This window comes from Temnothorax longispinosus, chromosome 10 (genome assembly GCF_030848805.1).
Source record: "Temnothorax longispinosus isolate EJ_2023e chromosome 10, Tlon_JGU_v1, whole genome shotgun sequence".
Taxonomy (NCBI): Eukaryota; Metazoa; Arthropoda; class Insecta; order Hymenoptera; family Formicidae; genus Temnothorax; species Temnothorax longispinosus.
The window spans coordinates 11,056,279-11,083,100 of NC_092367.1; the positions used below are offsets into that span (position 1 = coordinate 11,056,279).

General features: G+C 44.3%; 3 protein-coding genes and 1 long non-coding RNA gene across 4 annotated transcripts; 2 read left to right on the forward strand and 2 right to left on the reverse strand.

Annotated features, from left to right (window-relative positions):
- Window positions 1-1,992: 1,992 nt before the first annotated feature.
- LOC139820634 (uncharacterized) lies at window positions 1,993-7,695 on the forward strand. The gene is made up of 6 exons (XR_011734046.1): window positions 1,993-2,481; window positions 2,557-2,764; window positions 2,839-3,035; window positions 3,106-3,326; window positions 3,515-3,657; window positions 3,883-7,695. It is a non-coding gene; the product is annotated as an uncharacterized lncRNA (long non-coding RNA).
- A 3,353-nt stretch (window positions 7,696-11,048) lies between these two features.
- LOC139820870 (uncharacterized) lies at window positions 11,049-12,249 on the reverse strand. The gene is made up of 2 exons (XM_071791457.1): window positions 11,653-12,249; window positions 11,049-11,543 (listed from the first exon to the last, which is right to left on the reverse strand). Exons 1-2 carry the CDS (start codon window positions 12,247-12,249, stop codon window positions 11,049-11,051), a joined length of 1,092 nt encoding a protein of 363 aa, XP_071647558.1.
- Window positions 12,250-14,596: 2,347 nt separating this feature from the next.
- Window positions 14,597-19,342, reverse strand: LOC139820816 (uncharacterized). The gene has a single exon (XM_071791356.1). The coding sequence runs from the start codon at window positions 17,767-17,769 to the stop codon at window positions 16,753-16,755; it is 1,017 nt and encodes a 338-aa protein (XP_071647457.1). The 5' UTR covers window positions 17,770-19,342; the 3' UTR covers window positions 14,597-16,752.
- Window positions 15,988-16,392, forward strand: LOC139820871 (uncharacterized). Its single transcript, XM_071791458.1, has one exon. It carries the CDS (start codon window positions 15,988-15,990, stop codon window positions 16,390-16,392), a length of 405 nt encoding a protein of 134 aa, XP_071647559.1.
- Window positions 19,343-26,822: the final 7,480 nt, after the last annotated feature.

Below are 26,822 nucleotides of genomic sequence, written 5' to 3' on the forward strand. Positions count from 1 at the left end.
GAGGAAGAGAGAGAAGGGAGCTTCTCTCTCCTTCTCGCATCTATTTTTCTGATTTTCTCTATCTTAACCTCCACTCCTATCTTTTCATCACCTCCTCTATTCTCCTCTTTATTCCTCCCGCAGCCTCTTTTACTCCTTTTATCACAACGTTTCTCTTCTTTTCTCCCCTCCCCCCTTCTCAGTTCTCCGCTTCCTTTTGCACCTTTCCTCCTTCGTACCCTCCCTCCTTAGACTCCATTCTCATCCCTTTCAGTTTTCGTTCCAAGTCATCTATTCTCTCCTTAAATTTCTCTCTTTCCGCGCTCCACTTCTCCTTTCGCGCTCTTAACTCGTTTCTTATCTTCTCTACTTGACTTGCTCCTTAAAACCCTCCCTGAACTCTTCTCTCATGCTCCTAAAACCCTCTCTCAATTCGCTAATTATCTCCCTCAGCTCTTTCTCACCTACCTCCGTTTCCGATTTAGGCGACCTTGCCGTCATATTGCTTCTCTTGAAAGCTACCTCCTTCTCTTCCCCCCCACTCTTATCTAAATTATCCCTCTTCCTTTTCCAAAACTCTTTTAAAGTTCTCGTGCTCCCCCTGCTCTTTGTACTCCCTCTTCTACCTCTATCCTTTTCTTTTACTTTATCTATCGCTTTCTTTATCTCCGTTCCGCTTTCTTTCTCTTCGCTCATCCTGCCTACTCTGGCTGGGTTCCACTTATCGCTCACAACGCTCGCGAGCATCATTTCGTCCTTGTTTAACATTTGACAAACAACAAGGATGAAATGATTCCACGAGCGTTGCGAGCGATAAGTGGAACGCACCCTCTGTGTCTCGCTTTTTCCTTTACCTGTGCTATACTCTCTACCTCGCACCACCGCACGTACCTCCGTTCGCCTGCCGAGTCGCCCCTCTACACCGGCTATCGTTCACTCCCTGCCTAGCGCTACCGCACGCGTCTCGGCTCAACTATCGCGTCGCCTCTCTACACCAACTATCGTTCGCGCCGTACCCTTGCCCGTGCCTTGTCACTTTTCTTCCCTTTAATCCCTTTTTCCCGCTCCTCCTTCTCTCTCCCCTCTCTCCTCCACACTCACTCACCTTCACTCCTCCCTTCTCGCACACTCTCACCCTCCTCAGCCTCCACCAACTCTCCCTTCTAATCACTTTATTCTCGCACACTCTCACACCTGTCACCTCGATCGTTCCGGAAACGGAAGTCTTCGTGTGAGAAGAACATATTTAATTTAATTATTTTTTAAAATATTAGAGATTGCTGAATACGAATATAAAATTTACCAAAATGTATTTTGTTGTTATTGCTTTTGTAAATAATTAATATTTTCAGACACTAAGATATAAAATCAACGTCTATTATAAATATAATAGACTCGATTCAATTTCACCCGCAAGTTAGGGTACTTAAGTTAAGTGGAACAAGTGTATCCAAGAATTATTTTTATTATTAAAAAGCCTTTGCTAACAAATCTCGCGAGTGTTGTTCTCTTCAACATCCCGGCGGATCGACAGAACCCGATGCCGGCCCTGAGATCAAGAAACACGGTAGTGTCTCGCGCCAAGTACGTGCGGAGCGAGACCGACCGTGACTCTTTTACGCAACGCGACGAGTTGCGAGTACTCGAGATGTTGAGATCTCAATAACGAGTGAACGGATCAAGTTCTAAGTAGGCTTGAGGTCGATATATAAAGAAAAGTGTTTTTATTTTTTCCTTACGTGCCCTACGAGTGGAGATATTGCGACGCAAAGTTCAAATGTGAAAATTTTATATTAAGATACGTACGTCGTCGTCGTTGTTATTAAGTTAGTTAAGGTTTTATGACGCTGGAGTCGCGTCCTTTTCACTTTTTCGACACTGGCGGTGCTAGTATCGCCAGTTTCAATATGTACATACCCAGCGAGAAATGACCCATCGAATCGACGTCTATCGACGTCTATAGACGTCTAATTAGACGTCGATTCGATGGGTCATTTCTCGCTGGGTATGTACACGTGTGTGTACTGCGCGCAGTGCAGACAGTGCGTTCAGTGGGCTGTCACAGTCAGTTAACTTATATCAAGAGACACGGTAGTGTCTCGCGCCAAGTACGCGCGGAGCAAGATCGACCGTGACTCTTTACGCGACGCGACGATTAATATTTTTTCTTCGTTCAAGGTAATTGTTTTACATGTAATTATCTTATATATTTATTATTATCAAGAGACACAGTAGTGTCTCGCACGAAGTTTTATATAATATACATATAACAGATAAATATTCTTAAACGACAGGTGAGAAAAGAACAAAGGGGATAATGATTTTGTGAATGACTGTATGAAATGAAATATACTTGTTCGATAAAAGGCTCAACGATTTTCAAAAGAAGCCCCAGGAATAATACACATAAAAATATTTGCCGGCGGTAGAATCGTGCTTAGCTACACGAAAATTGTGACAAGATACTACATATAGTCACTAAGTAATCTACGTAAAGCAAACGTAAGTTTCTAAGTGTTTTGAAGCATCTGCTGAAGAATCATTCTGCAATTTCAGTAGCTTGTGTCCACAATTTAGTTGTTGGCAGGTTAGCGCCATTGACAAAGGAGCCTGTTTCACCGACCAATATATACGTCCTGAGAACGCATACGTGTGGCAAGCTAACACTTAAAAATGTTGGAGAAGAAGTGAGATTAAGCGGCTGGAAGGAATTCCAGAAAATGAGGAAGTTTATAACGTTAAGAGACTCCCCCCTATGGATCAACGCAGTTACTTACCGGAAGATGTATGCGAGCAGTCATTATACACTGAAGTCTTTGGTAAATGTGTAAAACGTTGAAAAGCTTGTAATGATTTCAGAGAAAGGATTTGGTGGAAATTATACAGAACTTGTCTTTCGAAAGTGTCTTGAGCGTAGTAGACAAAGTCGTGCCGAGACCTGAAGGTCAGTCAGCAGAATAAGAGAATGAAAACGGACGATATAGAAGTGTACGTAGATATATATCGTAAACGTGTTCAGGGTGCGCAAGAATTTGTAGTGCCCACGAGACAACCAGGTAACTTTTACTCGCTGGTACAGAGTCCTCAACAATTCAAACAGCTTCTCATGGTAACTGGCTTCGATAGATACTTCCAAGTCGCCCGATGTTACAAAGACAAGAGTGCCAGGCACGACAGACAGCCAGAATTTACACAGGTTAACCTAGAAATGTGTATCGCATGAAAATCGAAAACGATCGATGGAGGAAAAGCGTGCCACGCGCACGCGCGCGCGATCGCTTTTTCTTTAATAACAATACCAGATGCAACGCCAGTCATGACACGCCTGACAGAAAGTAGTTCTTCGGGTTTGTATTCTTCATCTTTTACCCTCTTTTGCAAATATTACGTGTAATCAAGTTGTTATAACTTATAAGAGCTCTCTTTAACAATTTACATTTTACAAGATTACGTAACTGCATGTTAAAAATAATATTTATTTATTTTTATTTTAATGGCATATGCGTAAAGTTAAAATAACTAAAATTATTTACAGGTTTATTAACAGACAGTATATATGCACAGCATATAAAAATAAAATGGTCAAATCAACGATCATTGACACAAAGTCTCATAGTAGCGATGGTGAGAAAGAAAATGCGTTTGCTCCTATGACAAGCTTGACGTCAATGCTAGGAGGTAAAGTTAACAAACTCCGATATGCTATTGCTTAACACACTATTAAAAACGATTAGTTGTGTAAAGAAAATGAGCAAGTACTTTTCTTCCGCTTGAAGCATCACTTTTATTTTGACCGATACAACCAATTTGAATTTTATTATGTTTACCTTATTATTTATTATCAATTATCTTTATTTTTTAATAATATCTTTATTTGTATCTCTTTGTATGTTATTTTTCAAGCTTGCTACAGAGCATCAAGGTCGGCAGCAAAACTTTGAAGGGTGAAGAGGCGTCAAATTTTTTTGGCGGTACCGTGCAATATTCGTATACTGATTTTAGCAGGGTAGATCATACAATTAAACTGCACATTATCCTAAGTGTATTTGAGCATGAGAACGAAAAACTCGTACTTCTTCTCACGGTATCTCTGGTTTGAGTCCAAATTAAATAAAATTATAGAATTGATGTATCATCTTTTCGTCACGTCTTTCTCATCTGTATATTTGTATAGGCAGAAATTTTGATGCATTCTATGCAAGAGACGTTTTCTGGATGCTTAGTATTGTCTACGTCTAAGGTTTACGTTCTCAGGATCGATGGGCCAGAAGAGTAAACTCGTACTTTGGCATTTTGAATGTCCAAAGTCATAAAACTTTTTAAGAAAAATTTAAACTTAAATTTCGAACACTATGTATCTTTATGATAAAGTTTTATTCTTAATTCGCTCATGTTAATCATTCGCGAGAGAAGCCCCTTATTCGTAATCGCTAAGAAGCTAACAAGAGAACGGTCGGAAGTGTCCCTCATCGATTTGGATGGGCTTTGGATATGCTGTAGAGCATCAAAAAATATTAGACACGTTAAAACAACCAGGTTAAAACAACCTCTCGAAAATAACAAATTTTATAGTTTTTAGCGAATATCTTTGAAAATATAAGGCGTAACGACAAAAAATTTATACGAAACGTTTGTGGCTTTTTGTGCTCTTTACAATGGCGTAATCAGATTTTTCAAATTTGTCAAATTTTTTAATTTAACCTCACCCCCACCTATTATTTTTGCCAAATATAACAATTTTTCCAACGCTAAAATTTAAGAGCGTTGAATGCCAAATGCATTCATGTAAATTTTTATTATGACACCATTATTCGATTTTTGGCAAGACAAGATGATATGTGGTATAGGCGTCGCGCTGTAGGTAGGTGTTGCGTTATTTCTGTTCAGTTGCGCTGTACGTTTAAAAATTTCCATTAATATAATACTACGACATAATATGCGATGAAAGTCCAAGCAGAAGAAAAGATATCACATCATCCGAAGTTTAAATGGCGTGTGCGCAAAACAGTGTTAAATACACGTCGAAGTAAATCAACAACCAAAGTTCACGCATTTGAATATTATTTGCTCGTGTCATAATTCCGGAAAGCAAGCATTTCAGATCGTAAGTTTGAAGTGTAAAGAACTGTGTGTTGTATGCTGTCGTTTTGTAAACATGTAAGTGCATTTTTATTGTTAACTTTTATTGGTTTCTTACGCTTGTTACTGTTTCCTTTGATATTGAATATTTAATATAATTTTTTATTCAGCTTTTACTCAATTCTTTGCCAGTTTTTCCAGTGACTATATAATCTTTTGGGAGAAGTGCACTTGGACACGGTACATTTGGACACGGTCATTTGGACACGATCAATTGGACACCGTTTATTTAGCCACGGTTTATTTAGACACGGATCATCTGGACACCGTAATGTGCAGTTGAACACCGTAAAAAAATGCGGCCTGTGCAGTTGGACACCGAAATGCGCGACCTGTGCAGTTGGACACGAAAATGATAGACATTAATCATAAATTATGTTAATATTATTGCATCCTTACTCGTCAATATATCCTATATAATATATAAATGTACAAGCGTGGACGGGGGAAACTTTGCCCACCCTGCACCCCCCCATGGTCGGTATGAGTGAACCTAAGAGTGTGGGCAGGAGGGCTTTGCCCTCCCCCTGCACCTTTCATGCACTTGGCGGTATGGGTGACGTTAAAGCGTATGTAGGGGGGGCTTCGCGCCCCCCCTGCACCGCCTCATGCACGCGCATTTCGGTGTTCAACTGCACAGGCCGCGCATTTTTGTGTCCATCTGCATAGATCGCGCATTTTGGTGTCCAACTGTACAGACCGCGCATTCTGTTGTCCAACTGCACAGGTCGCGTATTTTGGTGTCCAACTGCACAGGCCGCGCATTCTGGTGTCCAACTGCACAGATCGCATTTTTTACGGTGTCCAACTGCACAGGTCGTATTTATTACGGTGTCCAGATGATCCGTGTCCAAATAAACCGTGTTCAAATACACGGTGTCTAAACAAACCGTGTCCAATTGAACCGTGTCCAAATGAACCGTGTCCAAATAAGTGGTGTCCAATTGATCGTGTCCAAATGAACGGTATCCAAATGAACGGTGTCCAAATGAACCGTGTCCAAATAAACGGTGTTCAATTGATCGTGTCCAAATGAACGGTGCCCAAATGAACCGTGGCTAAATTACGCCTTATATTTTCAAAGATTCGCTAAAAACTATAAAATCCGTTATTTTCGAGAGGTTGTTTCAACCCCTAAACGTCGAGATAAGCCGCTAAAAAGAAAATACGTGTCTAATATTTTTGATGCTCTACAACATATCCAAAGCCCATCCAAATCGGTGAGGAACACTTCCAACCGTTCCCTTGTGGAGCAAAAGAAAAAGAAGAGAAATTTGTAACAGGGAAGATCCACAGCGTTGGCGACACAAGGAAGTTAGTTGGACGACCAACAGATTAAGATCTTTCATAGGTACGTTGTGGACGTCTTCAGAAAGCACAAGCACTGGCTATGCACTGTGGCCAACCTTGGAGAGCCGCATGTTTATTAGGATGGATTCCTAATCACGATCCAAATTACAGTAATCCATTGACAGACACTAAATTACCAATCAAAGAGAATCCTAACAGAAGTCTTTGGAAATTATGCGCTTGGGTCTTGGTAAGATGCATTGTGGGTATATGTGAAGAGCCTTCTAGATATCAAAGTCAAATCAGCACTGAAGTTAATGATGATGAAAATATATACAATTATGCCGGAGGAATATTGGAAAAATGAAACTTCGTTGGAAGACACTTTCAAAGAATTGCACATGTTGAAAAATCCAGTAATACGTGCCCAATCTAACAAACCCGATCATTTTATTCAAAAATATATAATATTAGATCAAATACCGAAGTTGATGGAAGAGATTGAAAGTATGATTGATATCGGTGCTTGCGACTCACAGTTCCTCAGATTCCTGGCGCATCTAATACTGTTCTTCAGGCAGATCAGGAAAAGTACATAGAAGATAAAGTGGAAGACAAAGTATTGCTGGCATACGTTCGCGTCTTTACTGAAATAGGCGATCTGACTTTAATCGCGTTCTACACAGCCACGTTACTTCAGGAAGATTAAATATATATATATATATACATATAATATATATAGAGTGTCCCCATTTAATCAATCACCTCTAAAAACTTTCTTAATTATGATTCTAGAAAAAATGCTTTAGACGAAAGTTGTTTGATTTGAAGGAAGACATATGATTTCAATGTAAGTCGTGTCATACATGTCATCATTTTCAAGAAATTTTAAAAAAGACTAATTTGACGTAGCCCAACCAGCCTTCGGGAATAAGAACATACTTAATAAATCAATACGTGATCAAAATAGAAAATATTAATATAAGACGAGACAATTAAAATTATTAAATTATTAAAGAGGAACGTGACGAAAAGAAAGCAAGTCACAGTTCTGTTCCCAGAATGCTGAGACAGCGACGGAATCACACGGAGCAGCGTACGTGCTCCGATCAGGGTTACCCCTCCTTCCGCCTTAATGAAATTAATATATATATCAGTAGCGACAGGATCAGACAGATCGCTTCTGAGAGTAACCGCGCATCCTACTTAACGCGTGTTGACTTAAGTTACTACAATAATTTAAACTTCTTGTAATAAAGTGAGAGCAATAAATACATCTTCTTTTACTGTAAAGTACGGAGTGTCGTTTATTAGTGCGTGGATCCTAATTCTTTGGGAGCCTACATCCCGACAAAGTCCCTCCTTCACGGCTACGGGCACAACAAATTTTATAAATAAAACTTGATTTTTTCTAAGATAAGTTGTAGATCTCGTAGAGACGTTCTCAAAACACTATAATAAAGCTTTCTTTCGTTAAGGATTTCCTGAGATATTTTAAATTTTGTCATATTTTTAATATTGTTCGATACAGTGGAGTCGCAATAGGGATTAGGGCGGTGACGTTGAATTATCGAGACAGGATTTGGTAACAAAACAATATATTCTTCAACTTCTATATATACATTATGTTTGTATTATCTTAGGCGGCGTCCAGAAGGCGCCTAATAAAAAAAAATTATGCGTGTGGTCGCCACGCGCGTTAGAAGTGAAACTTCTGAAGGCAAGGCTTTGCCATAACTTTTCTGAAATTAATACAAAAACAATGCAACGGAATTAGTCACTCCAAGCCGCCCGCAACTCGAAAATATAATGTTATACGCAGTTCTCACTATATCCGTCTTGCCAGTGCCATACGCCTGATCGAATTTTCGTGACGCGTTTTCGAGTCGCAAAATCGAATTTATTTACCGATCCAAAAGGAGTTTCACTTTGTACGCCTGTTGGTCGAATTTTTGTGACACTATTTCGTGACGTTTTTTCGTGTCGCACAATCGAACTTACTACCGTACTAAAGAAGTTTCATTTCGTACGCCTATTGGTCGAATTTTCGTTACACTTTTCGTGTCGCATAATCGAACTTACTACCGTGCCAGAAGAAGAACCGTCTCGCCAACGCCGTACGCCTATTGGTCAAATTTTCGTTACACTTTTCGTGTCGCACAATCGAACTTACTACCGTACCAAAGAAGTTTCATTTCGTACGCCTATTGGTCGAATTTTCGTTACACTTTCCGTGTCGCACAATCGAACTTACTACCGTACTAAAGAAATTTAATTTCGTACGTTTATTATTGGTCGAATTTTCGTTACACTTTTCGTGTCTCATAATCGAACTTACTACCGTGCCAGAAGAACAACCGTCTCGCCAACGCCGTACGCCTATTGGTCGAATTTTCGTTACACTTTCCGTGTCGCACAATCGAACTTACTACCGTACTAAAGAAGTTTAATTTCGTACGCCTATTGGTCGAATTTTCGTTACACTTTCCGTGTCGCACAATCGAACTTACTACCGTACTAAAAAAGTATAATTTCGTACGCCTATTGGTCGAATTTTCGTTACACTTTTTGTGTCGCATAATCGAACTTACTACCGTGCCAGAAGAAGAATCGTCTCGCCAACGCCGTAAGCCTATTTGTCAAATTTTCGTTACACTTTTCGTGTCGCACAATCGAACTTACGACTGTACCAAAGAAGTTTCACTTCCGTTACACTTTTTCGTGTCGCGAATCAAACTCACTACCGTGCCTAAAGAAGTTTCACTTCAAAAATATATGTACTGGATGTACTATTCAAAATTTGATATTGTGGACGGCTTTATTTACAAGGGGGTGCTTGGATGGCTCCTCGTTATTGTTGGGATCTATCGAACGGCCCGGAGTGAGAGGCAGCTAATCCGTTGGCTGGTCCGGTGGGTCAACTGGCGATCCAGGGGCCAGGAAGGCTCGTGTGCACACAGTCTGGCAAGCCGTTGTCCGGGTTTGCCTTATCCGTATCAAATGGAGAGCCGGTGGTCGAGAGATGCAGCAATCTCGTTTGGCCAACAATAGTCCAGCGGGCCTGATGAGGCGCACCTCCGGGAGCTCTAGAGGTATGAGCTTCCACGGAAGCAACCTGTGGCCCGTGGAGGGCTCCCGCCTCTTTTTGCTCCGCTTCTGCGTTGCTGGCGGGCCATGCACTGGTCTCTTGAGGGGCTCGGATCTCTTCTCGCACCGCTCCTGCGGCCCTGGCTGGTTGAGGAGGGGCTTCCCCCTGCGTCGGCTCTTCGGCCTTGTCCTATATCTCTTTCTCTTAGTGGCTGCTGGAGTGGAGCCGCTCGGCGCCTCCACTTCTACACGGCCGGGCCCGGAGGGGGCTCCCGGTTTGGAGGGAGCAGCGGTCTCCACCTTGATCTGCGATGGTTGCAATAAAGCGGAGGAGATGTCGCTCGACGCTTGATTGCGATTAAGCGGAGAAGAGGATATCTCACTCGACGCTTGTGTTATATTAATATCTCGACTCACTCAACGCTTCCTCGACACGAGATCGTGGAGTATAGAGGAAGGATTCGAATAGTAGGTATAATAGGCCGTTTCTGTCCCGGGAACTCCGAGAGAGGGGGGTATCGGATTACGCGGGCGGGTGAGCGGGAGGGGGTGGGGGAGGAGGCGGGGTATCGGGTTACACAGGGGTATCAAATTACGCGGGTGGGTGAGGGGGAGAGGGGGCGGGGTATCGGGTTACACAGGGGTATCGGATTACGCGGGGGAGAAGGGGGAGGGGGAATTAATGTTTATAGAACTGCGCAGTGGATTTTTTAGCAGAGAAGAAAGTAAAGCTTTCTCTAACGGTGATGATGGGGGAAGGGAGGGAGAGTAAGAAAGAAAACATTATAAAAAAGTTATATATAATTTATTTATTAAAAAAAAGATCGCAAATCTTTATGGCGTCGCGCGCGACCACCAATTAAATAGTTTTATTACATTTTGTAACGCGCAATTTTTTTCATGTTTTCCACATCGCATAGTATTGGTGCCATCTAGTTTATTCAAAGGTTTGATATTATCGTAATGCGCATCCAGAGTCTCGACGATTAGGTTTTTTTTTGGCGCATAATTCTCCACCAGCCATTCTCGTTTCTGGCATCCCTTGACGTACACGATAGTCGGCATCTCGCCGTCATCGTCTTCTTCGTCTTTTTCCACACCAAGCACGGCCGATGTAATCAGGCGTTTCACCATGCTGTACGGCACGTTTCCGTCTTCCCATCGTAATCCATGGTGATTGCGAATCAACCAGGTAGCGCACGATTTGTCGGCTTTTGTAAGGAGATTCCACGGCATGGGGTACGTAAAGATGTGATGCGTCAGAACGCAGCCTTTTCTCAGTACCGCCACCTCTTTCATGACAAATTTTATCCCGACGAGGAATCCTTGCAGGTCTACGAACGTTGGTACGGACATGACGAGATTTCTTTATCTCTCTATCTCTCTCGTCGATGCGTCCATCGAGAGGAATGACGCGCAACTCTGCAAACCGTCTCGCAACACTCTGATTTATACTTTCCCCTCCCTCCTTTGCCCCTCTAAATAATTGTATCGGAGAGTGATGGAAAGAAAGAGAGAGAAAATAATATTCACGTCGACGTTGCCGCGAACACTCAGACTATTTTGCGCACCACGTTCGTCAACGGGTTGTACTCAATCACGCGGTCGTGTATGATGAGACAGTACTCGGAGGTATTCGGCGGTACGTTCTCCATGCAGTCGAATTCTATTCTGACATCCACGGTGGCGTTTTTGACGGATTCGTTTTGGCGGGAGCAATCGATGATCACGAACGGGCCGTTACGTAGAAAAGTCGAAACGATGAGACTCGGCTCGAGATATTCGTATCCGTAGTAGCACTTGCAGAAACGCGCGTACATATCGTACAGAATCGCCCATCTGTGTTTGCCAAAGTCCAAATTCAGATCGTCGTACGGACAAACTTCCGAGTTTAGATAAAGTTTTACGTTGGTCAAGTTGCAGTCGTCGAATCGGCTTGTGTCGGCGGACATAACATTTTTCCGACCCGTCTGCAGAGCGAAGACGACGTATCGCGGTTTCTCGAGCTGAGTCGCGGTCTTAATGGCCCACGAGTGCTTGGTCGCGTTCTGCAACAAAGGATACTCGTACAGATCCCACGAACGGAAAACCATACTTAGATATCGTCTGTCTTCCAAGGCGCGCAGCATCGACAGCTTGTTGATCTCGTTCAATAACCACGTGAGGCATTCGCCATTGTATCTTGAGTATTTTGATAGTAGGCTCCAACGCGAGACTTCCCACCAGGGAATTGTTGTTGCGCGCTCGTATCAAGATCAATTCGTGACGAGCGTTGATCACCACGCGTTTGTAATCCTCGTAAAATCCCAGTAACAAGTTGAGCGGTACGCAGAAATTGAAATATCCGTTCGGATTATTATGTGGTTCCCAGCCCGCGTTTCGCAGGATCACGCTTCTGTCGGACGATACCGTAACGTAGTTCTTGAGCGTGCTAGTTATTCCTACGTTTCTGCAACGATCAATCTCCATACCGTCGAGCTCGTATCGAATCTCATCGAACATGAACGCGACGCAATTAGTACCCAATACCACATTATCGACTTGGTCGGCTGCTCTGGTCACCGTCAATGTTTCTTCGACGTAGAGAAAACTTTCGCACGGCAACGTATACAGATCCTGCTGTTGTATGAGTATTCGTATCTTGTCGCTATAATCAAACGTTGTGTTGGCGTACGGGTTGTACGTGTGGGTCTCGATCTTGACGATGAGATCGTTAAAGACCGGCTCGCTTCTGATGTTGAGAATTTCAGTCATCGTTCAGATGTTTTGCACCGCGAATCCCAGAGATTGTGAAAACTTAACGTTTGACGCGTTGAGCTTCTTTCTCGCTTGTTTAACGCCACCGAATGTCGACTTGACGATATCGTCGATCGGTGCAGCCGTAAAGATATTACTGTTATCTGTCGCGTGCTCAGAGTCGTTCAACACTAGCATTTCATATGTCGCGCGTACACTCACGCTCACGCATACACTGGCGCGTTATCGCTCTCGCCGTCGTACGTGCAATCTGATGGAAATCTCTTCTCCGCGAAAATCGAGCAATCGTCCGTCTTGATCAGCGACGCGTATCGTTAGATTTGTAACGCTCCGCGCGATGATCGGCAGATAAATGATCTGCGCCGGCGCGCCGCGGCGTTTCCGATATCTTATATCCCGGTGGTACGCTCGGTGAAAATTCGTGTATCGTATAAACGCGTTTGTCGTTGCTGTACGCACCCGCGGTCACGTTACACTCCACGCGGATAATGTTTACGTTGATAATATTAATCGGTGCGTCCGATTCGTGCCACTGTCTCGGCTGCAATATTCGCGTCGACGAGAATCCCAGCTGCGATCCGACGTTGTTGGGTTTGTTAAAGTTCACTCTGAAAGCGCACTTGATCTCGCTCTTCATCGTATTGTAATTTGCGCGAAGCACTATCGGATATTTCGCGACCTCGTCTTCGTACCGACATGTCGTACGATGAATTTTGCTCGTTATGCTACGATTGTTGACAATGCAAGTACGGATTCGTAGTGATAGACAAGGACAGCGCGCTTTTGAACGGTCGATACAGAAAAGGATTTAACGTGTTTGCGATACCGCAAAAGCGGTCAGTTGTCGCCGATACGTCGTCGAAGGTGAAACAACGTTAGCGTTACAGAGAGAGATCGACACTTTGCTTTGTCCCCCTCCCCCCACGACGCCACGACGGCTGCGATCGACGGGAGCGAGACGATTCGCGAACGCGAGAAGATCGTGAAAGATGTTGCGAAAACGAGTAATTCGATTCGCAAGAAACTTTGCGCTTTGAAGACCGATAAGATCGAGAAGGACATTGAGTTGGACACGCACTTTAAACCTCTCATCGGGCCACTTAAAAAGATCGTCGACAACTCGAGCTTGATCGCTGTGAAGAAAGAGGAGCCGACGGAGAGCGACGCTGACGTGAAAATCGAACCGCTATCCGTTCAACAGCGCGGGGAGGAGAAGGATGCTACACCGAAGAGAAAGAGGAAACAATTAGACTCTTGATCCGATCTGTCATCGACACCGCGTAAATCTAATCAATCGATAGTACTACCGATAATCTCTACACCTATAACCTCTACACCGATAACCTCTACACCGACGCTAACCGTGCAACGTACAAGTCCCGAATTTCTCAAAATCGTGGATGTTTTCGAAACCACGGACGACTCGATCGGGACAACCGTTCAAAAGCGGTTGCAAACGTCGAAGGGTCGAGAATGGTTTATAGAATTGTTGCAAGATCACTTGGGTCCCCTGAGCCGAATTAACATCGCGTCTGTTTTGAGCGCTTATCCAACGATGGACATCGTATACGGTGTTTATCTCGGCAAGAATGAATTGATGTTCGGTAATAAACGTTTTGACGTGGATAAAGCGGATAACATTTATATCGACGGCGTACGATACGCCGGCACACCCGGTATTTACGAGTTGATCTTCAAGAAAATACCCGAATACGATATCTACACGGAGGACGATAGGCAAAAGTACAGGAACATACTGTTGGCAACGAGTGCTCACAAATTCAAACACGATCCTCACGAGCGATTAAAGGGCAACGTGGGATACAAGTATACACAGGTAATCGCACCGTTGATGTCAACCGAATTCAAGAAGAAAAAATCCGGAAAGGGATTATTCGCGCCTCGCGCGATGACGCTAACCGACAATAAGATCGACTACGTGCACTGGGACGACCCCAACGAGCTGGTGGATCGTCTGCAATTGCTCGACGCTTCGCGTCAAGCTGGCAACAATGCCCACGACAACGAGATCACGTCGATCGTCGAGGAACTTCGCGAGGCTGGGCTTATTATAAATTAAACTGCGCGACAGCGATCCGTTCAATCGGTGTCGAAATGCCGATCAATAAATTTGGATTGTTCGAGCAGCGCGAAGACGCGACGAATGCCATTTCGTACCATCGGTGGAGCGGATTAGTGAGAAATTTCGTGCGCGACAACGCTCTGTGTCGCACCACCACGGACTTTGACGCAAGGTCGCGCAAGATTCGTCGCGTAGCGCAACCTGAGACAGACGGTGACGCGGTTAACAAACTATACGTGGATCGGTGCGTTAAAAGTCTGACAGATCAACGGAAAGGGTTAGACGAGAAGTTTGCCGCGTTTGAGAAAGACGTGCGAGCGTTACAGTAGGCTGCGATGAACAAGCTTCGACGTGCGAATATCGTTAGATTGGAAACGGCTAATGAATGATGAAGAAACGGTTCAGCAGAAACGACTATCGAAAGGCGACGAGTGAAGAGAGGCAACGGTTAATTAACGACGGCGACGTACAGCAACGAACGATTCGAGAACGGTTGTCGGACGGCTGTCTGACGATTCAAGAACGGTTGTCGGACGATTGTCGAACGGTTCAAAAACAGTTCGGAAACAATTACGAGCGGTTTAGAAACAGCTGCAAACTACGCGGAGACTAGAGTTCCTATAATAAGAGTTAGGACAAACCGCCGCCATGTACTGCCAAATAATAGCTTTGTCTCACTCCCATTAACTTCTTGGCTGAAACATATGACGACCATGATAACTTTGTCTCACTCCCACTTACAGCTTGTTTCACTCTCACTAACTTGGCTGAAACATATGACGGGACCAATAAAAAATCGTCACCACATTGGCTTAACTCTTATTATAGGAACTCTAGCGAAGACAGGAAAGGTTACAAACGTCTAAAGAACGTCGACGACAACGACGACGATGAGTGACAAGAAGCAGTTAACTGACGACAACGAACGACAACGAACGGTTTGAGAACGGTTGTCGAATGGTCGTCGAACGGTTCAGGAACGGCTCGAAATCGTTTCTGAGCGGTTCAGAAACAGCTACGAACAACGCAGAAACATAAACAGAAACGGTTACGTACAGTCGAACGACGACCGACAGCCAACGAAATGCTAACCGAACATGAGACCGTTAAAATCGACCGATGTGGATAAAAATATCGAAAAGCGACGGTTGGTGGACGAATTGCACGCACCGGCGAGAAGAAATTTTCCCCGCAGACACGTCATAGTGCGAGAGTACGACGACCTGTGGCAAGCCGATATCGTCGAGATGCGTCCGTACTCGCGTTTCAACGGAGGCTACCACTACATACTCACCGTCATCGATGTGTTGAGCAAGTACGCGTGGGCCGTGCCGCTCAATGGTAAAGGTGGCAGCGAGACAGCTGACGCTATCGCTGAGATAAAATGAGATAGCGGGAGGTGCCCTAGTAATCTACAAACCGACATGGGGGAGAATTTTTATAACACCGACGTGCAACGTCTCGTAAAAAAACACGGCATCAATCATTATTCCACGTATTTAGTGATGAAGGCGTCAGTCGTCGAGCGATTCAATCGCACGTTAAAAAACAACATGTGGAAGATGTTTACGCTCAATGGAACTTACAAGTAGGTCGACGCGTTATCGCGACTCGTGTCGGATTACAACTCGCGTAAGCATCGAACGATCGGCATGCGACCCGTCGACGTTACCCCCGCGATCGCCGAAAGACTCTTGGCTACGGTGGTGTACAGCGCGATAAAGATCGCGGGTCCGGAAAAGTTTAAAATGGGCGACTCGGTACGCGTCAGCAAATACAAGACAATTTTCGAAAAGGGTTACACACCGAATTGGACCACCGAGGTGTTTAAGATCGATAAAGTGCAGCATACCAATCCCGTAACTTACTTACTCGAGGACTATCGTGGAAAATCCGTCGCTGGAGCGTTCTACGAATACGAGTTGCATCGCGCGACTTATCCGGACGTGTATCTCGTGGAGAAGGTATTGCGCAGGAGGGGCGACGAGGTTTACGTGAAATGGCTGGGATTCGATGGATCAAACAATTCATGGATACACAAGGACAATGTGATTTAATTCGTGCAAACTGTATTTTATTCTTAATATAAAAATGATACATGTAAAGTGTTTGAAATATGTAATACATATAAAGTATATAATAAAAAATATTAAATACTAAATACATGTGCGATATCTTTATTAATATCCCTTCTCATATATAATACGATATTTACTCGAGGACTATTGTGACTTTCGTGCTTTATGGCGCCACCCCGGGGGGGGGGGGGGTGTCGTCACAACACTCTAGGAGGAGGCCCCGGAAAACGCACTGTTCCCTCCGGGACCACGTTATATTACATACATAGATATATATACACACATACATACATACGTACATACATACATACATACATTATATACATTATATACATTACGTTATATTCGGTAATGTCCCCACGGCAACGTATCGGTCGAATCCGGCACGATATATCGCTTATCGTCGTACGGACTCAGAGCGATTTTCGTCTCGCTAATAGTGTACACTTCGTGCATTTTCGATCTTATGCACGACTGCGGTCGAGTCATTTCGATCTCATCGTTCAAACACCGCGTGTAGTCGTCGAATGTGATGGTGCGCGCGATAACGTTACTTTTGACACCTTTCGCTTTTTTAGTGTCTTTCTTACCATCGACTCGCAAAGCGTACATTTTCGCCCTAAGTCCAACGAATTCGGTCATAATGGCCCCGTTGTTTTCGTCCTTCATCAGGCCCGGCACTTTTTTATTGACGAGAGGCATACTATACGCGTTATCTGCCGCGTAATCACTTGTGTCGAACCGGGCTATATCATGTTTCATGTTCTCGTACGCGTCGTCGCACTTGATATGATAAATCAAACTGTCCGTGTCGGTATACATAATTCTACACGAGTTGCGGTAGAGAGAAGACATGTACTCGTGGTGAAATTCGTATAGGCACACCTTCGACAAGTCGAGGATGCACATGCCGACGTAGATCGGTTTGTCGAATTTCACCTCGAATTTGCGCAGTTCGATGGCTACCAGATTTTCCGAAAACACGCTCCTGCTGTAGAAATTCGGTCGCGCGATCATTGCCTCCGCGCCGTATCTACCCTCCCACGTCGTCACTAATTTTACATCGATGTTGTTTCGTACATTCTCCATTGTTTTCCCAAAAACAGCGTTATTAATTAATTTATATAACGTTTTTTCGAACTCATTTTTGGCCTGTGTCCTGAATTTTGTATTGAGTTCGATGTAAGAGCGGAGCCACTCAGATTGAGCGAATTGCAATACACGATGTATTTTAGTGACGCGAATGCCATGGCACGTGCACTGTTGCAGATTGCGATAATGGATGACATAACGCTCCTTATCGTGCAGCGTGGCGAGAAGTTTGTCCTGCCGTTTGCCGGGCGGTTTATCGCGCATCGGACAGAACGGTAGGTCAGCGTGCGCGTCGTGTTTATCCTGCGGATTCTCGAGATCGACCTCGAGAATATAGACCGTAGGCGAATCCAAAGCGATCGCGCTAAAGTCGAAATTTGACGCGTCTTCGACCTATCGAAACTCTGCGTAGGGCAGTGGCTTACACATCGCCCAGCCGTACAAGTTGTTGACATCGAAGTACATTCGGTACGACGACGGTTTTGATGAATCGTACGACTCCATATACTTGTTGTTGGCCTGCGCGTATCTGCCGGAACATTGACTCAGCCCGCCGCGAATACCACGTTCGATAAACATGACCATGTCAACGTCGGTCAGCAGTTCAAATTTGATACACGTATGTTTCAACATGGCGTCCCACGTAAAGCCTGGTAAAGTGTAGTAGTAAGCGGGATCAAGTCCGTAACTCGCGACGCAGCTGTCGCGGAAATTTTCAAACACGTCGGCCAACAGCAAGACATCGGTTTTCAGGTATAAATTGCTGTATTCGCCCAGGGTTCGAACGGAGAATCGCTGCCATACGTTCGCGGCGTGCGCGTAATCGCTCTCGGATACGGTGTCACCGTTCAAGGAACTGTAAAATGAATCGCGCGGCAGTAAACACGTATCCTCCAGCTTTACGACGCTGTCCACGTATTCGTATGGAAAGACACCTTTTCGCGTCAATAATTCGAAATCGTCGTCGGATAACGCAGAAAATTTGGAACGTATAATTTTCAATTTATTATTCTCTAGGAAGGATGCCAATTTTGCGAGACTCGCGCTCAGAAATTTGTACGAGTCGATGAATCTTAATTTTATATTGCTTCGCGAATCAGATTTTTCCGCGGTGTCTTTCACGTGTTTAGTAAATAAGATGTACTTTTCCTTTGTTATAGGCAGTACATCAATTGAGCCTTCGAACGCGGCAGCTATCTCCTTGATAATAAAGTGCGCGTCATAGCCCGACAGATTGTGGAATATTACTGGGATGAAGTGAGAATCCTTATAATTCAGATTGCACGTCGAGTGTGCTGGACCTCTGTAACGCTCGGTCAGGTGGCAATGATCGCGAACGCGATTATCATCAGGTGCGAACTGTTGTTCGCATATGTGACATTTCGTCGCGCTGTGAAATGTCTCCCACTCGTCTCGCGTTAGATCTACCATGCATACAATGTCGGACAAAATGTTCTTTACGCGATGCGCCAATCCGTTGAGTTCCTCGACGAACCACTCGACGCAGTCGTTATCGCGACGAAATCGATACGTCGATAACGTTTCGTTGTACGAGCACTGTACGTAGTATGCTATACTACATACCCGATGATGTTGATAGGCGTATGACGCGTGTTCTGTCTCCGGTTGTGTCTTCTGCAGCACGCACTCCAGATCGGCGTACACCACAAAGGGAAGTCGCTCTTTCCTGCTGTGGTTCTTGAAGCTGAGCCACTTGTTGTTCTCGCTCGGTAGTCTGATAACGCATTTGTTTACCTTTCGGCAGTCCACGGTGTGGGCTTCCAATTTCATGCTCGTGTAGAAATAGTGCAGACATCTACAAAAAAGAAACATAAATATTATAAATTTTTTACAAAAAAATATAAAATGATATATATTATTAAAAGAAGTAGAGATACTTACCGATCGCAAATGTACTTCCGACTATGGTGCGTGCTCAATTGTGAGCTCACGAGGCGGAATAGATCCTTAATCCACGCGAAATGTCCAACATTGTCGTCTCGTGGGTCCTGCACGTACAACAGATTCACATGTTTTTTATCACTCGTGCGGTCGGTAAGCCGTATCGGGAGAACGTTTGAAGTCTTCTGTCCCTCGATGGTATAGACATTGACGGATATATCGTTGAGTCGTTCGAACTGTTTAATTTGACTCAACGTCATTGGGAACTCAATGTCTTGTAAATTCAGTACCTTTGAATAATTCGGGTATGAAGATTCCCGTTCTGGATGTCTTTCGGCTGGATGCAGAGCAGCCGTCACGGCCCACGCAAAACACGCATTGTCCATAGACAGCACATTGATCACCGCGTGCTTAACTTTAATGTTTTTAGACAATTCTAAGTGACACCCCGCGCGCAAAAGATTGTACTCGTTGACGTTCACCGTCAAATTGAGGATTCGAGTCAACGCCCACCCACTGTCGCGTTCCTGGAACTCCTCGAGTTTTGCTAATGTGGGCTCGATAACGTGCAGCTCGTACCAATCACGCAAGTGCGATGTACGACAGAGTTCTATGTTATTTGTACATATACTCTTATCGGCACGTTTATCACCCGCTACAAACTCTCCGTTGAACGCGGTGTTCACTTTGACACAGTTATGTGTTTTTATAATGACTCGCACTCGCTTGCACACGACGCTGCAGACGTCTTCCAAAAACTGTCGCGGTTCTATATGGTCTGTATTAATTACCGCACCGGTCATTATTCGCGTTTTGAACTTGACGTCGATTTCTCGCCATACGAGTTCTGCCGCGCGCGTGTCGCCACTGGTACCGGCGTTCGCATAATCACCACCGCTATGGATAAATTGTCTTTCCAATCGCGACTTCACACCCTCGAGTCGCGCGATTCAGGCAACCAACGATTGCCTCTGCCCGATTGTTGGATTGTCGGAGAGCCGCTGACGTTTGGCACTACAGCGTGTCTCGAGCTGCTCGACGAATTCCGCGCATTGCAGCGTCCATGTAAAAAATTCACCCAAGGTAGCTACTTGGTCGGACAGCTCTAATAGATCGCGTTCGGTTTGTTCAAATTGATCCATGTTTGATCAGTTTTGCACCAGTTCTTTTATTATATACTTCACAGCACTTGCATGTGATAACGTGTTTAACCACACAATAAATCTCGATACTTTTTAACCGATGTATCGCTCTCAAATCTTACTACTGCGGCTCGATGCGCTTCATCCCTTGTTATATACTCTTTGCCCTCTCTCTCGCTCCAATTGAATCTTGAAAGATCATTTCTTCCTTTATTTTACGTACTGCGTCGTAAAAAATAGCGTGAAATTGTTTAGTCTACGCAATAACACTCCCTTTTCCTAGAAAATATTTGCTCACGACGAACGTGTCCCGACAGGTTCGATGCGTTATCGGGTCGATCATTGTGCCGATGACGTCATTTCTTCTTTTGTTTTTTACGTACTACGTAGATAGAGCAGTTCTCCGATATCGCGTCCACCGTGACGGATCCCAGGGAAGCGTCGAATGCAATATACGCTAGCGATGCGTTCAATACGAATCAGCTCATCGATTGTGAGCTCGCAGCTTTAGTTTTTTAGCACGTAAGATATATTATGTAAAAGAAGAGTTAAATAAACAGGCTTTTTTTACACCTAAACAAACAATGTATTTTCTTTGCGTGCATGTCTTTCCCTATACCTAACTTTTATCAAATGTTGTTTACGACGAACATATTCCGACAGGTTTGATGCGTTATCGGGTTGATCATCGTCCCGATGACGTCATTTTTTCCTTTGTACGTACTGCGTAAATAGATTATTTAGCGAATTTGTTTAGTCTACGCGATAATCGCCCCCTTTTCCTAGAAAAATGTTGTTTACGACGAACGTGTCCCGACAGGTTTAATTGTTTAGTCTACGAGATAATCGATTGTTTAGTCTACGCGATAACACCCCCCTTTGCCTAAAAATATGTTGTTTACGACGAACATGTTCCGACAGGTTCGATGCGTTATCGGGTCGATCATCGTCCCGATGACGTCATTTTTTCCTTTGTCTTTTACGTACTGCATAGATAGATTGTTTAGCGAATTTGTTTAGTCTACGCGATAACCGCCCTCCTTTTCCTAGAAAAAATGTTGTTTATGACGAACGTGTCCCGACAGGTTCGATGAACACGCTCCTACGCAGTGCGCTATCGAGTTAGTCTTACCCATTGTGCGCCGCCTAGCGGCGTCGTTGCGAACGAAGCCCCCGCGGCCCGACGGATCCCGCAACCGCGGACCCTCCCGCGGCCCCCGCGAACCCGCGGACCATCACGCGGTCCCCGCGGACCCCCCCACGCGGACCCGCGGCGCGACCGCGACTGTGAACGCGGACTTCCCCTCTCGCGGACCCGCGGTGCGGGTGAATCATCTCGGTGACTCATCCCGGTGAGTCATCACAGTGAGTCATCACGGTGAGTCATCACGGTAAGTCATCATGGTGAGTCATCACGGTGGTATGCCAAGGTCAACTTCCTCCCCCCCTCGCGGCGTAACCCGATATTTTTGAAACCCGATATTCTTGAAATCCGATATCCTTGTGTAACCTAATACCCTTGTGTAACCCGATACCTCGCCCCTCCCCCTCCCCCTCACCCCCGCGTTATCTCCTTGTAACCCGATACCCTTGTGTAACCCGATACCTCGCCCCTTCCCCTCCCCCTCACCCATCCGCGAAATCCGATACCCCCTCCCTCACCCCCTCCCCGGGACAGAACGCCCATAGGTTAGGTTAACTACTCGCCGCTGGTCCGCGCCGCTAGTCCGCGCCGCTGGTCCGCGCCGCTGGTCCGCGCCGCTGGTCCGCGCCGCTGGTCCGCGCGGGAGGAGGGTCCGCGTTCGCGTTCGCCGCGGTCGCGCCGCGGGTCCGCGTGGGGGTCCGCGGTTGCGCCGCGGGGTCCGTCGGGTCGCGGGGGCTTCGTTCGCAACGACGCCGCTAAACGGCGCACAATGGGTAAGACTAACTCGATAGCGCACTGCGTAGGGAGCGTGTTTTGTCAATGCGGAATTTTCCAAGGTCTTGCAACATTCTTCGAAATAATCTTCGGGAATCATAGTCTTGTTCCATTGCTACTCCACGTGCGTGTAGTACTACGTTTAGTAAGCGTCTCACCATAAACTTATACTCCTTAGTATAGTAGACGTTTTTTTATCTCTACAAACTCGCTACGCGGTTCGCGTAGGCAATCAGCGCCTCGTCCACGAGGGGAAATCGGCCCCCCCGTCAGGCGGAACAGGTCCTCCCGCGCACGTCCGGGCGCGGATATCGTGCCCCCAAACGGAAGCCGGGGCGCGGGAAGAGCGCCTTCAAACACCTCTATAGCGTCTTCAAACTGGGGAGCGTCGGGTCCCCCCAAAATTTTACTGTCTTTTATGTCTTTAGGTACAAAAGGTTTGCGCGGAGACATCACAAAAAACTAAGTTTAATCACAAACAAAAACTCATAAAAAATATATACGTGTAACACTTTGCGCGGACTCGACGAGACTGAATTTAATAACGGTTCCAGAAGTTGCCAGAGAAAAATATAATGGCGGTGTATAAATCTGATAGTCGCAATACGTCTCGCATTACACCTGCGAGCGCCAACGTCCGCTAGAACATCGGCGCCTCGCTTCTATGTTATGATATGTGATATTTGATTGCAAATTCAAGCAGCCGGAGTTTTGGCGGACGTCGCATATACGGCTCGAATGGAAATGCGCACGAAGAAAATATAGTATGATTTATACTTAAAAACAATCTATCTACGCAGTACGTAAAAGATAAAGGAAGAAATGACGTCATCGGGACGATGATCTACCCGATAACGCATCGAACCTGTTGGAACATGTTGGAACAGTCGTAAACAACATTTTTGAGGAAAAGGGGGTGTTATCGCGTAGACTAAACAATTTCGCGCTATTTTTTTACAACGCAGTACGCGAGACAAAGGAAAAGATCTTTTAAAAAATTAGTTGGAGCGAGAGAGAGAGCAAAGGGTATATAACGAGGGATGAAGCGCGTCGATCCGCAGTAGTCAGATTTGAGAGTGATACATCGATCGAAAAGTAACGCGGTTTCTTCGTTATTGTATGGTTGAACATTATCACGTGCAAGTGCTCTGTAAAAGAGATTCTTTTATCGCTCAGTCGCAAAGATGTTTGTCCTGCTGTCGAGACCTTTGGACATTCGCGATTTTAGCGTCGAACAGCTGCAATTCGTGCCGAAAGCCGTTCTATTGCAAGTGTGCGGTGATCACGTCTACTACGTGTGGGACAAGCTTCCGCAGCATATAAAGGCGGATTTGGAGGTTCAGACCTATCGTCGCTGTGACGAACATTACAATCAACCGTAGCAGCGAACGCACATCGACGGTCCCGCTCCGATGATTAAGGATTGCGGCGAATGTCAACGAAAGAAACATTAGCTTTCGCGACGTGAACATATTTTTTATTTTTTCATAACAGTGAGCAAGAAGAAATGACGCTTGACAGTAATCGCTCGTGGCCAGCCTATAAAGGTGATATCGATGAACTCGAAGAAAACAATGACTTTATATACTTTGACCATTTTTACTATGCTGACCATTTAATAGATATTGCCAGTGCTTTGCGTGAAGAAGAAGATCGAGGAGGAAATTCGACGGATGTGCAACAAAAATCACTTGTGCAGTTTGTTCGCGATTGCGAACTCGGGATATGAGGAATCGATAAACGCATCGTTAGACAAGGATTTGTTATCCAGGATGACGAGTATCGTTATAACTGGATGGGTAGCACAAAATGGAAAATGTACATACAGGTGCGGAACGAGAAAAAGGATATGAAAAAGAATTTGATCGTCTAGCTTTATCTATGATGAAGTTTTTTCCTTTTACAGTAAACCTGACTTTAGGTCAGAGTATAAGCAGTGTCACTATTGGGAAGTGGCAATGGGAAATATGTGAAAGTTATGGTTGGTATGATGGTGATGAAAAATTTATGTCTGCAACACTATTACTGTTCCGTCGACAATAAGGTATACGGTCCTAATAGTGCATTGATTCAAAGAACTCTTGAACGTGAACTTAATGATTCTGATAATTGGCACTGTGATGTCTCTTTCTTCGGTCTTTATAAATTTACACTATAGCATTCAATATGCACTATAGTTGGAACACTATAGCATTCAATATGCCTATCGACATTGTCCAGCGTGTTATCGACGCGTGTGCAAGTGTTCCTTCGAAGAGTGTGACGTAATCGACAATTCTACAATATGGAATGTGCGTCGAATTCATGGTGATAACCTAACCTGAATCTGATGAACAACCTAAATCTGAATAGATAAAACATGGAGCAATTCGAGCAAACCAAACGCGATCTGTTGGAGTTGTCCGACCAAGTCGCTACCTTGGGTGAATTTTTCACATGGACGCTGAAATGTGCGGAATTCGTCGAGCAGCTCGAGACACGAGCTCGAGACTTTCGCAGTAGTGCCAAACATCCGCGGCTCTCGATCGGACAGAGGCAATCGTTGGTTGCCAGAATAGCGCGACTCGAGGGTGTGAAGTCGCGATTGGAAAGACAATTTATCCATAGCGGTGGTGATTATGCGAACGCCGGTAAGAGTGGCGACACGCGCGCGGCAGAACTCGTATGGCAAGAAATCGATGCCGCGTTCAAAACGCGAATAATGACTGGTGCAGTAATTAATATAGACCATATAGAACCGCGACAGTTTTTGGAAGACGCCTGCAGCGTAGTGTGCAAGCGAGTGCGAGACATTATAAAAAAACATAACTGTGTGAAAGTGAACACCGCGTTCAACGAGTTTGTGGCGGGTGATAAACGTGACAATAAGAGTATATGTCATATGAATGTATGTACATATAAATATATATGTATGTAATGTATGTATGAATGCATGTATATATGTAGGTATATGTATAATGGAAGGAATATTAATCAAGCATATTTTATATTATAAACATTTATTCAATAAAAAAATTTTTATACAATATTTCCATTTATTACTTCCCTAAACATTTTGTTCCTAAAGTACGGCATGTCGTTCTGAGTAAACGCAATTTTTTTATTTGCGCAGACATACTCGGCGAACATGCAAGAGAATACACCACAATCGCTGCCGTTCGTCTGTTGCGGAATGTTCATGGCGGAATAAAATTCCCAATCACTCATATCATAAGATTGTTTCTTTTTATCAAGACTCTCATCTTGTAAATATAGTTTTAGCGTAGCCAGACATTGCGGATTATCACCGCCCATACTGTCGTAATAAACAATCGTTTTATCGCGGAAATCTACTATTGACATACACCAGTGAACGTTCAGATGTATAGGGATAATAATAAGATCCTGCGCAAATGTGTCCATCTTCCTGGTCCATCGCTTCAGAGACGAGTGACCGCTCGACAGAAATTTCGGATAAAAAAAACGTGTTCATCGCTTGTATTTTCGGATACTTGTTCGAAGATGTACATCTGGCGATCAGCAGATTCATATAAAAATTAATAACTTCGTCGTTGAGCCAATTTAAGCCGACCAGCGTGTGAAAATCCTTTTGTGTGAACATCAGCCCGAAACCTTCCACAACCACCTTCATATTGTGGAAACCCTTGGCAAAAAAAGTATTGTGTTATAAAATTATGGTGTCACAAAAAGTATGCCACATCACATTCCAATAATTTCAAATATTAATAATTTGCACATTTACCAGAAGAATTGCTGCACAGATGAATCGCTGTACATAGATTGTTAACTGTTTCGATCGCTGCACACAGATTTTAACTGTTTCGATCGCTGCACACAGATTTTAAATGTCTCAATCAATGCACAGATGTATCACTGAGGTGTTTAAGCTCTCAAATCATACTACTACGGCTTGATGCATCCCTCGTTATATACCCTTTGCTTTCTCTCCCGTTCCAACTGAATCTTGAAAGATCATTTTTTTATCTGTTTTGTATTTCTTCCTTTGTCTCGCGTACCGCATCGTAAAAAAATAATATGAAATAGATACGTCTACGCAATAACAGCCCCCTTCTTCAAGAAAAAAATTTGTTTATGGTACCACGATGAACACGAAATCCGCAATAGTAGATAACGTATTATATTAGAAAGGATATTAATAAAGATATTGTATATGTATTTCAAACATCTTATACATATGTTGCATACGTCTTACATATTTTTATATATTGGATATTTTGTATTTAATATGTTTTTACATAGTTTATTTTTTTCATATGTTTTAAAAATACAATCTGCACGAATTAAATAACATTGTTCTTGTGTATCCAAGAGTTGTGCGATCCATCGAATCCCAG